General features: G+C 46.9%; 2 protein-coding genes across 2 annotated transcripts; both read right to left on the minus strand.

Annotated features, from left to right (window-relative positions):
* Positions 1-969, minus strand: LOC132583511 (olfactory receptor 6F1-like). Its single transcript, XM_060255140.1, has one exon. The coding sequence runs from the start codon at positions 967-969 to the stop codon at positions 1-3; it is 969 nt and encodes a 322-aa protein (XP_060111123.1).
* Positions 970-12966: 11997 nt separating this feature from the next.
* Positions 12967-13914, minus strand: LOC132583512 (olfactory receptor 6N1-like). The gene has a single exon (XM_060255141.1). It carries the CDS (start codon positions 13912-13914, stop codon positions 12967-12969), a length of 948 nt encoding a protein of 315 aa, XP_060111124.1.
* Between the last annotated feature and the right edge of the window lie 629 nt (positions 13915-14543).

Consider the following 14543-nt stretch of genomic DNA (forward strand, 5'->3'; position numbering starts at 1 on the left):
TTATTCTCCATCTCTAACAAACCACTTAGAAATCTCAAACTTATTTATAGACCTCCCTAAAGCTTTTTTTACTTCTTTATTTCTTAGAGTATAGACAAGTGGATTAATCAGGGGGGTTAAGACTGTGTAGAAGACTGAGAAGATCTTGTCGAGTTCTCTCAGAGCTTCTTTTTTTGGTAGTGCATACACAAATATCAATGACCCATAAAATATGGAAACTACAATGAGGTGGGAAGAACAAGTAGAAAAGGCTCTTTTTCTTCCATCTGAAGAAGGGATTCGTATGATGGCAGCAATTATACAAATATAAGACAGCAGGGTCATGAGACAAGAAGGAACAGTATCTATGAAAGATACTGTGAGTATCATTAGTGTCACCACAGTTGTTTTACTGCATGATAAATTAATCACTGGTGTTGAATCACAAAATAAATGATCAATTTCACGAGGGCCACAGAATTTCAGCTGTGACATCAAACTCATTATTATAGTCATAATTGTTATCCCACAAAGCCAAGAAACAGCTGACAACAGAAGGCAGATTCTTCTGTTCATGAGAGTTGCATATTGGAGGGGCTTGCATATTGCCAAATAACGATCATATGACATTGATGCCAGTAGGTAGCATTCAGCAATCACAAGTGTACCAAACCAGTAAAGCTGGATATAGCAGCCCTCAACAGAAATGGTTCTGTCCCCTGTCAGGAAACTTGTCAAAAGCCTGGGAAGAAGGGTTGAAGTGTAGAAGGTCTCCAAACAGGACAAATTTCCAAGGAAGAAGTACATGGGGATGTGAAGGTGATGATCTGTGATTACTAACACAATGATGATAATATTTCCAGCCACGGTCATACTGTAAATTATTAGGAAAACCAGGAAGAGAGGAATCTGAAGTGCAGGGGCATTCTCAAATCCCAGAAGAATAAATGTAGTTATTACTGTCTTGTTATCTGTCTCCATATGCTCCATATTTTGAATCACTGAAAATGAAATTAGAAAATCATAAGGCCTCCAAGACCCAAAGCCTAGACATTTTTTACCATTTCTTCCACAGTTAATGCTGAGACTTATAAAGTATTTTCATGTGTTTTATCTGGACATGTGGAAACCATCCCAAATTACTTTTTTTTCTGATACAAAATTAATTGTGCAGATATAACCTCATGTAGTAGACCAACCCATTGATACTTGATGACATCATCAGGTCTCCAAGTAAAAGACTCAAAGGTCGTTTTCGCACTTAGCGTTTGCTCCCCTTATTCCGCGGCGCAATTATGTCCGGATCATTTTTCTCGTTTTCGCACTAGTGACTCTTTGCGGAGTCGCCTTCCCTGAAGCCCCGGCTCAAATCGTTTTCCCACTGGCATCAACTTGAGTTCGATGCCCTGTCAATCATTTTTTTTTTAAGCGCAAGTCTGGTTGCGTAAGGACGTACTAACGTACTAACGTAACATCGAGCAGGCACAGCTATTCCCTCCCCTTCTTTTCGTGGACAAACCGCATCATGTGTGCTGCTGCTGCTTATGGATTGGCTGCAGCTGTAGAATCCTCCACAGCCCTTTATGTATTAACAGAAGCATTCACAGTGGAGAATCCTAGCACTAGATTCCCCCCCCCCCCAAAATTCTGAAGTTGCGAAATATCGCAATAACGAAGAGAGAGAAATCGAGGGGTTTGTGTGTGTGTGTGTGTGTGTGGCAGCTTCTTCCTTTCCCAGCCTTGCTCCCTCCCGGGTGGCGAAGCTGGGATTTCCTCCGCTCTCTTTCCCCTCCCCGGCTGGCGCTTGCAACGGGGACCTGACTGATTCCTGCTGCCAGAGCTCCCCCCCCCACCCCATTCTCTCCTTCCCCTTCTGTGGCGCGTGTGAAGAGCGAGCTCGCGTCTATTTTCTAACCGAGCGGAATGTAGCCAGGGAGAAGAATGCAGGACTCCAACTTCCCATTTTATACATGGCGATTTTGTGCAGGTCCAGAAATCCTGGTGGCACAGCTGAGGGAGGCATTCCCTTTTTAAAACACACACACATGAACGCTTTGGCCCGCACCGGCACTAGATTCCCCCCCCCCCAACAATGGTCGTTTTCGCATTATCGAGATAACGCAACAGCGAAATAACGCAACTAAAGTCAATAATAATAATAAAAAATTCTAACGAAACCAATTGAAGTGGCAATTGAGGCTATTCCAGGAGGGGTTTTTTTTTTCTATTTGTTAATTTCGAAATATCGCTATTACGCAAAACTGTGAAGTTTAAAAAAAATGGCCGTGCCGGCACTTTGGGGAAGCGCCGCAAAAGGCTGATGATTGGCCAAGGGGGTGGATGGGGTGGGAGGACGGAAAGGGAGAGGGTGACGCCCACAAAGCAGTCAATCCGGCGTGGATGGATTTCCCACAGCAAACTCCGAGGAGTGGATCTGGTGTGGATCCGGAGGTTTTCAAAAACTCCGGAAGGAGGTGGATCTAGATACTCCGGCGTGAAACCCCTGCAGCGCTGGAGCAAACCGCAGCGCCGGAGCAACAGGTGGGAAAACCAGGAAGAGATCCGGAGGTAAATGGGGTGCTACGCCGGAGTAAACGCTAGTGCGAAAACGGCCAAAGCCTAGAAATTATTACAGCCTCTCTCCCACAATTTATGTTGAGATTTATAAAATGTTCTTGTGTGTTTTATCTGAACATGAGGAAACCACACCAAAAAACTTTTTTTTTGTTACAAATTTAAATATGAAGCTATTACTTCTAATGATAAGCTATCTCATTGTTTAATGACAACGCCAAATAATGATATTGTAATCCATTGTTATTTCTGGACCATAAAATGGCTAGCAGGTAACATTTATTCCAATCCAATCCAATCACACCTTTATTGGCATAACGAAAAGAGATATACAGAGACTTGCCAACCAAACAACAATCAGATATGTCTGCTCAAAGCATAAAACGCTAAACTAAGATTAAGATCACAATAAAACCTGCTTAGAATAATTTTTAACAATTTCAGCCAAGAATTTGGCAACAGCTTTTGTGATATCGATTATGTTGTCATTTAATAGGAAACGGCAATCAATCCTATTTTCTTGAATGTAGGATGGTAAGGAAAGACTATCTAACAAAACCTTCCGGAGATTAGTATACAGTTGGCAGTTCAATAAAATATGCTGGATGGAATCCGGCGAGCTTGATCCGCATAGGCAATGTCTCTCACTAAAGGGGACTTGAAGAAATCTCCCATAGAGAACATTGGAGGGAAATGCATTCATCCTAGCCAGCATAAAAGCTCTCCGATGTTGCGGATTATCTAGTTCAGGTAAATATTTGGCCATTTTCCTGGCCGTCTGATCAAGTCCAAGTGAGGCAGGACAGCAGGCATAAAATTGGACAGGACACAGTTTATGATATTCTAGATCTAAGATTCTCTGTTTGATAAATCTAAAATTATAAGATTCATCAGATAAAAATAGATTGTCAATTGCAATTCCCATGTGTTTGAGCTTTGACATGATTCCATCTTGCCCAGCAGGGAGGGACGGTGGCTCAGTGGTAGAGCATCTGCTTGGGAAGCAGAAGGTCCCAGGTTCAATCCCTGGCATCTCAAAAAAAGGGTCCAGGCAAATAGGTGTGAAAAACCTCAGCTTGAGACCCTGGAGAGCCGCTGCCAGTCTGAGAAGACAATACTGACTTTGATGGACCAAAGGTCTGATTCAGTATAAGGCAGCTTCATATGTTCATTATAAGGGTCTCTTTTTTAGGTAGTTGAGCAAGCTGGATTCAATGATGAGAATACTGAATAATCTGGGTGTGGAGAAAAATAATTTAATGTCTTTATTGAAGAGGTTAGTTTGACTCCATAAGTTACCAGAAGCAAATAAATAAATGGTAACTTGCTCAACTACCATTTATTTCTGGTAACTTATGGAGCCAAACTAACTTCTTCAGTAAGGACATTAAATTATTTGTCTCCATGCCCAGATTATTCAGTATTTCCATAATTGAATCCAGCCATATATGTTTTCCCAGTAGCTTCTGAGACTCATGCAATCTTTAAATAAGACATGTGCTGTATCATTAAAATAATATTTATATAAAATACCTTTAATGTTAACTTTCACCTATCATCAATGAAGAATAACTGAGATGCAGGTCCATACAGCTGTTGCACATTTGTCTAGCTATCTTGAGAGATATCCTGAAGAAAAAAATAAAATCTTGCCTCTTCACCAGTACAGTACACAAAAGAGACTTTATATAAGGGAACAACAGATCATCTACAGAGAGCAACCTCTTGATATCTTAAAGAAGATTTTTCAGAACAATTAGCAAATCCCCTTCTAAAACGTATGATGCAATGCTCATTAAGGCTTCAAAATACTCCAGTCTTTTATTTGGAAGAAACCTTGTTTCATAAATGTATATGCTGCCTCTCCAGAGACCTGCTTGAGTGAATTCTTGCAAGTGTCTTGATCACAGGGAGATTCATATTTCTCTAATGACAGTTAACAAATAGTTCTTTCTTCTTTTTCATACCTAATGACAATTAGCAAATAGTCCTTCCTTCTTTTTTATATCTCTCTGATTTAAAAAAAACCTGTTCCCAAAATAGACATATAACAACACAAAAAATATAACAAAATGTAACAGTATGTTTATGATTATGTGAGTTTTGACCCTTAAAAGCCCATTGCCCTAAAATCTTGTTGGTTTCTTGAGTACTAATAGGCTCAAATCTTGCTCTTCTCATGAAGACCAATGCATTCACCCTCATGACAGTATGTTAATGAGCAAGAAGTTCCATTGTTCAAAGATTTATATAAGAACCATCTCTTGTTTAACATATGGACATAATATTAGTGTAATCAATCACACTTATCTGGGTTGTTGTTGTTCAGGAATTCTCTTTTCACCTTTGCCTAAACTACATCTATTTAGTTATTTCATTTGTAGCCTGCCTTTCTTGCTGAGGCTGAAGGCAGATTTCAAGAAATAAAATGGTGCAATCAGACAGCATAAGGCTGACTTCACTCTTGCTGCTGGCTCCTGGGGACTGCACAGAGGAGTTATCTAGATCCTTCTAGGAAGCTAGACTCTGTGACCTGAGTGGCCCAGGCTAGCTTGATCTATCAGATTTCAAAAGCTAAGCAGGGTCAGCCCTGGTAAGTACTTGAATGGTAGATCACCAAGGAAATCCATGGTCCAGATGCAAGCAACAGCAAACCATTTCTGTTCATCTCTTGACTTGGGGTCACCACAATACAGCTGCATCTTGATGGCATTTTCCACCACCACCGCTGCTGCTGCTGCCATCACAGAGGAGCTAATTGTTATACATGACAATCACAACTGCTTTACAATGTTTTTCTTTTATTCCAGATATCATGGTATCTATGAATACAATCCCATATGAATGCTTTTTAATATACCTATGGAACTTTCATATGAATACTTCTAGACCTTGAACTCAACAATCCTACCCCCTTAGGCATGCCATTCCCCAGGTCCCAGTGGGGGATTCCTGGGTTTTGCAGGCTACTCTCTGCTGCCAGCTAGCTGACCAGTGGAGGGAAGCCCCACACCAACAGCCACCAAATGCCTTTTCACCTCTGAAGGCTAGAAGAAGCTTGGGAACTGCTTGCTTTTTGGAATATGTGTTTGCCTTTAAATTTCTATAGGAGTCAGCCTGAATGGGGGTGGGGCCAGCCAGCAAAAACAACAGGGCTTTTCCAAGTGAGCTGTGAAGCTATGAGAAAATAAAATAAATCAGCACAATCCCTCAGTTTGTTTTACATTCCTTTCAGAAGTCATTTGCACAATAAAATAGAGAGTAAAGAGCAAACTAGAACCTTGTGTTAGTCTGAAGAACTTGGTTGAATACAGCAGATGATTACATTCAACGATGTGAGTAATTTTCCCAAATGAGATCAAAGAAGTTTGAGCTAGCAACCTGCTTATTTTGGCTGCTTTGCATGTGTGTGTGTGTTCACTTTTATTTAGTGGACATGCAGCTGCTGGAGAATGAAAAAATGAAGACTGTATTCAGGAGAACTGCACTACTTTATTTTTATGTATTAATTTATTTTAAGGAATGAGTAAATCTCCTGGCTCCACCCCCGAAGTTCCCAGATATTTTTTAAGTTAGACCTGGCAACCTTATACCCCATACTGTCTTGCAGGAGTTTATATTAGGGTTGTCCTCTAGTCTGAGCTTGCCCCTTCTTTGCTAAACACACATCATTGAGCCTGTCTATGTGTGTGTATTGTAGGTTAAACAACTGTCTTCTGGTTTTAAGAAGATAAACCTGTTTACAATTCCAGACCCTACAACCACGTAAATTAGGCTAAACCAAAACTTTGTTTCATCACTGTGAAAGGAGTCAACATGTCTTGCTTCAATCCTTGGCATCCAATGCAATGCTAGGGTTGTAAGTAATGAGAAATACCTCTTCCAGAGACTCTGAGAAACCATTTCCAATCAGAGTAGACAATACTAGAGAGTCAGTTTGGTGTAGAGAGCTAGTTTGGTGCAGTGGTTAAGTGTGCAGATTCTTATCTGGGAAAACTGAGTTTGATTCCCCACTCCTCCACTTCCCCTGACACCCTAATGAAGGCGGAACTGGGCCTGCCCTCAATCAGAGCTCATGTTCATCTAGCTTTGCTTAAATTCTGGAATAAAGATAACAGCACAAACATATTTAGCAAACAATGTCATCAGTTAATGCAGGGGTGGGGAACCTGTTTTCTGCCAAGGGCCATATGGATATTTATAACATCATTTGTGGGCCATAAAAAATTATCAACTTAAAAAACAGTGCTCTGCCAAGGGAGAATGTCCGGCCCCTCCCAGCCAAGCCGGCTTGCCGGCGCTCAGGCTGGGGGCCGCCTTTGCCGCCCCGGAAGGAGGGAGGGGCAGCATCACCCCACATACGGGTGTTCGTTGCAGGCGCGGAGCCGGGGCTATATAAGCCCCGGCCCCCGCACCCTCCGCACGCAGTTCCTTTGGCTCTCTGGTGGAGAGCCGCGTGCTGGTCGGGCCGGTGTTCAGGCCTGCCGGGGAAAGGACTGTGTGGGCGCGTGTGGCTCCATAGCGCAAGCGGCGGCGAGATCGCGAGCAGCGGCTTTCCTGCGCCGGCGAGGCTGAGAAGACGCAATTCAAGTGGTTTGCACTTCGGGACAGCGAGCGGCCGGGAGGCTTGGGCGTAGCGCGCGCGCGGCTAGTGATATTTGGGCCCCGGGGGAAGCTACTGGGATCACCCTCGCAGGGGCGGGCAGAAGGCTGAGGACCCACGCGGCCGGCTGGTCGCGGGGGTGGGCGAGTTAAGGCTGCAGCTCATTGCCACCTGTGGGGCTTTTGTAGGGGCCTGAAACAGCGAAACGGGTACGTGGGATTTGTGGGAGGCGTGCTTTGGAGTGGCGACTTGGAGGGACCTTAGTTGGAGCAATAAGTCTCCCCCCCCTCCACCCCCCCCTCCTCCAGGCAGGCCGTCCTAGCCATCTTTAGGGCCCTACCTTATCTGGGTAGCTGGTTGGGGATAGTGCTGAGGCTGGTTCTAGGCAGTCAGCCTCTCTCTTCCCCTGCACTTTTGGGCAAAGTGAGCTGGTGCTTCTTGGTTGACCCCCCCCCCCTCCTGCTTTTGCCCAGGCTACAGGGCTGGGACTGCGCGTTCTTAGGAGCGCTTCATTGGTGCACCCCATCCCCTCTCGGGTAGAAACATACACCCCAGGTTGGTGGGTGGTTCAGAAGGTTCCTCAGTGCCTGGTTTTATTATTCATTGCTGTCTGGTGACTTGTGCAGGATGGCTCCAAGCAAAGGCCAGGGCAAGTCGAAGGGTAAACAGCCCGCCCACCCCGTGGGCGTGGTCAGCAAGGTACTCCAGCTGAGGTGCCTGGCCAACGAGAGAGGGTGAGGCTCGCTATCATGAGCCAGTTGGATGCTTTAGAACAAGATAGAGTGTCTAGGGGCGCTCCCATTTGGGAGGGGCGTCGCCGTGCCTCCGTCCGGTCGGCGCGCCCGACTTTTGAGGCAGAAGTGCTTGCACGTCTATCTGCTTTGCAGGGTGGGCCACCTGAGCCTGATCCACCGGAGGTACCGGACCAGGAGGAAGATCCAGAGGAGGGCCCATCAGGTACGGCGTTCAGCAGTGGCGCAGCCGGAGGTAGCGGGCAGCAGCCCTCTGGTGGCGCTGACGTTTTTCCCGGTGATGGTGGTAAGCCCCCTCTTCTGCCAATTCAAGGGTGGCCATGGGGTCCCTTTCAACTTCCTCCCCCCCCGGCGGCCCCGAGTGGGGCGGCTTTGGGTATGGGGCAACTGGGCGTGGTGGAGCAGCCGGGTCTTGGCCAGCCTTGGGCTTGGGGTTTTCATGTAACTAACCCACTCCCCTGCCCAGTCTTGTCCACTAGTGGCCAGTTGGCAGGTGCTGCGGCACCGCCCGCGGCCCCTTCAGCCCCGCCCGTATCGGGCATTTTGCCGTGGGGGGGTCAGCAGCTGGGGCATCAGAGTAGCGGGTGGTTTTACCCCCCCAACCCATATGCTAACATCCCCTTTCATATCCTCCCATACGGCGATACCTCTCTGCCGTTGGGAGATCATTTAACAGCGGCCACGCGCGAGAAAATCCTCCGTGGCGAGTACGTGGACGTTTTCGGTCTCCTGTTCAGAGAGCTCGAAAAGAAAAGTAAAGATGAGCTCGATGACAAGGAGAAGGAAAAGCTGAAACGTCGTAAGGTGGATAGGTCCTGAGCGAACTGGTTCCCTGGATTTTTGATTTACGCCGGAGTAATCGCGAGAGCGCAGCCGGCTCGGGCGGCGGCCCTTTTTCAGTATATAGATGTTGTTTATAGGGCGTATACGGACTTCGTGGGCGCAGCTTGGCTGCAGTACGACGAGGCTTTCCGTATGAGGGCCGCCGTCAATCCAGGGATGCCGTGGGATCAAATAAATCAGCAGCTGTGGCTACAGCTGATGTCCCCGGCAAAACCAAACGCCGGAGACAGGTCTGACAGTGGCCATCTGGTGCAGGGGTTGCAGCAACAACAGTGCTCTACATGGGCCTGCGATACCTCGGGCCAGTCAGTCCAGTCCCGGCCGTTATGTTGGGAATTCGCATCTAAGGGTGCGTGCCCCAGGAAACCTTGTAAGTTCCGGCATGAGTGCCCGCTCTGCAGTGGGGCCCACGCACTTTCGGCCTGTAGCAGATCTACATCCAGACCGGGCGGTAAGACCCCCGGGGGCAGCGGGGGCGGGCAGCAGCCACCTGGTAAAGGGGCCTACCCCCATCCGCCCGATGGCACTCCGCCATCTGGCACATGAGCAGGTGGCGGTCTGCGGCCGGCCGAACTTATATGACCTCCAGCGGCATCTGGATCGAGGCGGCGTGGCGGTGCTGATGTTGTTAGATCTGTCGGCCGCGTTCGATACGGTCGACCATCAGCTACTGGCCCGCCGGCTCGCCGACACAGGGATAAGGGGGTTAGCTTTACAGTGGCTTTCCTCCTTCCTTGATGGACGGGGACAAAGGGTGGCAATTGGGGGGGAGCTGTCCCGGAGGCACCCCCTAGTGTGTGGGGTGCCACAAGGGGCAGTTCTCTCTCCGATGTTATTTAACATCTACATGCGCCCCCTTGCCCAGATTGCCCGGAGGTTTGGGCTTGGGTGCCATCAATATGCAGATGACACCCAGCTCTATCTATTAATGGACGGCCGACCTGACTCCGTCCCAGAAAGCCTGGACCTAGCATTGCAAGCCGTGGCAGGTTGGCTCAGACTGAGCGGGCTGAAGTTGAATCCAACGAAGACAGAGGTCCTTTGCTTGGGTCGCGGTGCCCTGGGAAGGGAAATCCCCTTGCCGATTTTTGACGGTGTGCTGCTGAAAGCGGCACATAGGGTCAAGAGCTTGGGGGTTCTTCTGGAGCCTTCACTATCAATGGAGGCACAGATAGCGGCCGCTGCCAAGTCTGCGTTCTTTCATCTCCGACGGGCGAAGCAGTTGGCCCCCTTCCTAGAGCGCCGTGACCTAGCAACGGTGATCCATGCTACGGTCACCTCGAGACTGGATTACTGCAATGCTCTCTACATGGGGCTGCCCCTGTGCCGAACTCGGCGGCTGCAGCTGGTGCAGAACGCGGCGGCTAGGCTGTTGTTGGGACTCCCAAGATGGGAGCACATACAGCCGGGGCTGCGCGAACTGCACTGGCTGCCAGTGGGATACCGAGTTCGTTACAAGGTGCTGGTTATCACCTTTAAAGCCCTATATGGCCGAGGACCTGCCTACCTGAAGGACCATCTCTCCCCATATGAGCCCCAAAGAGCATTGCGGTCGGCTGGAAAAAACCAGCTGACCGTCCCTGGGCCAAGGGAGGCCAGATTGAAGGCCACCCGAGATAGGGCCTTCTCTATTGCTGCTCCACTGCAGTGGAATCAACTCCCGGTAGAGGTGCGGGCCCTGCGGAGTTTGGAACAGTTCCGCAGGGCCTGTAAGACCCACCTCTATAAACTAGCCTTCAACCAATGATAAACTAGGAAATGCCTCTAAAAAATTGCTCTTGGTTACTGAATTTTATGGAATTATTGAAGATCGAATGTTTTAGCACCATTGTAATTTGTAAATTTTAACTTGTAATTTGTCTTAACTTGGATTTTATTTGCAATTTATGTAATCTGATGTATAATGTATTTTATGTTGTAAGCCGCCCTGAGCCTGCTTTGGCGGGGAGGGCGGGATAGAAATTAAAAGTTATTATTATTATTATTATTATTATTATTATTATTATTATTATTATTATTATTATTATTATTATTATTATTATTATATTGCCCTCTGGTTACCTACTGGCGGGTAGGGGGCTTTTTTGGGGTTGTATTGTTGTTTATGCTGACTGCTGTTTGTCTTTTCAGATGCTGGGCTCGTGGTGAGTGACGCGGTTCTCATCTGCGGGCACAGCTCGGTTTCCAGTTTTCCCATTTTGCCACACGGTCTCCGGGGGGCACCCAGCCTGGCCTCAGTGCGGGGCTACCGCTGGCCTGGGATCCCGCCCCTGCTGTTCTAGTAGGCTGACTGGTGTCGGCCAGATGGTGTTTCCGAGTTGGGCAACCGGGCCTTTTAGTGGCTAGGGCAGGGGGTTTCGGTTGGCTCTGGGCCACCCGGTGGGGCGCTAATGCCTAAGCAGAGGCTTGGCATTGGCGGTGGCTGGAGGAGGTTTGGCCACAGGGTTTTCCAGGGGAGCACCTATGGCCTAGCACCATTGGTGCGGTGGTCTGCAGGAACCGTAGATGGGCTACACGGCTCAGTGCGGGGAATGCAGATCACAGGGAGCCTCACCTGGTTGGATCTTTCCATGGGGATCGATGCCAGCCCAGATGGTGATGGCTGTAGGCCTGGCCGCTCAGCTACAACCCGAATACGGCGGGCTTGTGCTGGGGGCAGGGTGGCTCGCCCTTTGGACAAGGCGGGGTCCAGGTGTTGACCCCAGGGCTTGTCTGGTTCAGGTTTCACCCCCTGCCAGTTACAGTGTTATGTGTTTAATAAAGCAGCCCGGTTTTAAACCCAATACCTGTGTCTGCCTCTTCATTCCGACTGGGGGGGCAATGTCTGGCCCCTCCCAGCCAAGCCGGCTTGCCGGCGCTCAGGCTGGGGGCCGCCTTTGCCGCCCCGGAAGGAGGGAGGGGCAGCATCACCCCACATACGGGTGTTCGTTGCAGGCGCGGAGCCGGGGCTATATAAGCCCCGGCCCCCGCACCCTCCGCACGCAGTTCCTTTGGCTCTCTGCCCGCCCACCCGTCCCTTTCGGTAGTACAGGCGTATGCCGGTCGCCTTATTGGGGGCCAGGTAGGAATTTTTTCATCTCCACACAATTGGCCATTGTGGGGGTGTTTTTTGCCTACCTTGTACTGCCGGTTAGTTTAGTTTTGTTATTGGTAATGGTTAAGGTCGCAGGCTGGAGGAGGTTTGGCCACAGGGTTTTCCAGGGGAGCACCTATGGCCTAGCACCATTGGTGCGGTGGTCTGCAGGAACCGTAGATGGGCTACACGGCTCAGTGCGGGGAATGCAGATCACAGGGAGCCTCACCTGGTTGGATCTTTCCATGGGGATCGATGCCAGCCCAGATGGTGATGGCTGTAGGCCTGGCCGCTCAGCTACAACCTGAATACGGCGGGCTTGTGCTGGGGGCAGGGTGGCTCGCCCTTTGGACAAGGCGGGGTCCAGGTGTTGACCCCAGGGCTTGTCTGGTTCAGGTTTCACCCCCTGCCAGTTACAGTGTTATGTGTTTAATAAAGCGGCCCGGTTTTAAACCCAATACCTGTTTCTGCCTCTTCATTCCGACTGGGGGGGCAATGATTCAGGCCAGCAAAATTAATGCAAATAATTGTTTTTCTATTTGAAGTCATATGGGGAGAGACTAACCTGGCACACACACGCACACACACATGGCCCAGGGCTTTTTTGTAGAAAAGGGCCAGCAGGAACTCAGTAGCATATTAGACCACATCCCCTAATATTAGCATATTAGGTCACACACTCATTAGCATATTAGGCCACACCATCAGGGATAATCAACTGCAAATGTTTACAATAAAAATCAAACAGCTAGTTTTCTTTTTGACTCTGTAGTAACATATTTGCTATCCCAATTACCAATTTAGGAATCTTCTTTATTGGCCATGTGTTTGATGTTTTCATAACAGTAATACATATTTATCAGATAAGTATAAAATATTATTTTTTAAAAAAAGCTAAAATGCAATGTATTCCTATGACTATCATTATGTCCAGTTCACAGATGAATCAACAGCAGTATAAAGAGGATTTGGGAAACAACTTTTTTTTTTTGCTCTTACTCCATTCTATTATAGCTAAAAACTAAAGCTGAAAACTCAAGTATATAAATAAAACTGAAACTAATAAAGGAGCCTGCAATTGGTCTACCCTCTAGATTTTATTCCAGATGAGACTGATTTAATTACTCTCCATCTCCAACAAGTCACTTGAAAATCCCATACTTGTTTACAGCTCTCCTTAAAGCTTTTTTTATCTCTTTGTTTCTCAAACTATAGATAAGGGGATTAATTAGAGGAGTTAAGACTGTGTAGAAGACTGAGAAGATCTTGTCCACTTCTCTCATAGCTTCTTTCTGTGGTAACACATATACAAATATCAATGAACCATAGAATATGGAAACTACAATGAGGTGGGAAGAACAGGTGGAAAAGGCCTTTTTCCTCCCAGCTGAAGATGGGATTCGTATGATGGCGGCAATTATACAAATGTAAGACAGCAGGGTCAGAAGACAAGAAGGAACAGTATTTAAGAAAGATAATGTGAGGCCCACCAGTGTCACCAGAGTTGTGTCACTGCATGATAAATTAATCACTGGCGAGAAATCACAAAAGAAATGATTAATTTCAGGGGGGCCACAGTATTTCAGCTGTGATAGCAAACTTATCACTAAAGTCATAACTGTTATCCCCCAAAGCCAAGATACAGCTGACAACAGAAAGCAGAGTCTTTTGTTCATGAGAGCTGCATATTGGAGGGGCTTGCATATTGCCAAATAACGATCATAGGACATTGATGCTAGTAGGTAACATTCAGCAATCCCAAGTATGCCAAAAAAGTAAAACTGGGATAAACAGCCCCCAACAGAAATGGTTCTGTCTCCTGTCAGGAAACTGGTCAACATTCTAGGGAGAAGGGTTGAAGTGTAGAAGGTCTCCAAACAGGACAAGTTTCCAAGAAAGAAGTACATGGGGATGTGAAGGTGATGATCCGTGATTACTAACATGGTGATGATGATGTTTCCAGCCATGGTCACACTGTAGATTATTAGGAAAATTAGGAAGAAAAGAATCTGAAATCCAGGAGCATTGCCAAATCCCAGAAGGATAAATGTAACTATTGCTGTTTTATTGTGTGTCTCCATATGCTCCATGGTTTGAATCACTGAAAATAAAATTTAAAAATCACAAGGTCTGCAAGTCCCAAAGCCTAGTGATTGTTATACCTAGTCTCCCAAGGTTAATGCTGAGATTTATAAAAAATGTTTCCCGTGTTTTATTTAGACATGTGAAAACTACCCAAAAACCATTTTTCTGTTATGAAGTTAATTCTGCAGATATTACCTCATGTAGTAGACCATCTCATTTTCTCCAATGGGGACAAAAAAAAATACTTAGATTTTTTCCCCTTTAACAACAGTCCCATGAGGTAGGTCAGGTTGTCAGTAGCCAACTGATTTTGTCCAAGCAAAGTCCAAGTCTGTAAGGGTTTGTGAGAGGAGTAGTATTTAAGCCTAGGAAGGCCACTTATCTACAGCCATACAATCTATTTTACACAAAATAGCTATGTCCCATATTCTGGAAACAGCAGAACATGAGTTACTCAAATAGGCAGTCTCCTGATTTATTGGGCAAAATTAACTTTTAAGAAACAGAGGTGGGTAACTAGGATCCCAACCAATGTATACAAGGATTTTCTCTTAAAAAACTCTCAAAATAAAACTGTCAGATGTTCAACTGGAAGTTGGGTTTATTGAAACATAATAAAAAGGAAAGGAACACA

The sequence above is a fragment of the Heteronotia binoei genome, chromosome 15, assembly GCF_032191835.1.
Source record: "Heteronotia binoei isolate CCM8104 ecotype False Entrance Well chromosome 15, APGP_CSIRO_Hbin_v1, whole genome shotgun sequence".
Lineage (NCBI taxonomy): Eukaryota > Metazoa > Chordata > Lepidosauria > Squamata > Gekkonidae > Heteronotia > Heteronotia binoei.

Coding starts and splice junctions, on each gene's coding strand:
- LOC132583511 (XM_060255140.1), bottom strand. CDS start 969: ATGGAGCATATGGAGACAGATAACAAGACAGTAATAACTACATTTATT.
- LOC132583512 (XM_060255141.1), bottom strand. CDS start 13,914: ATGGAGCATATGGAGACACACAATAAAACAGCAATAGTTACATTTATC.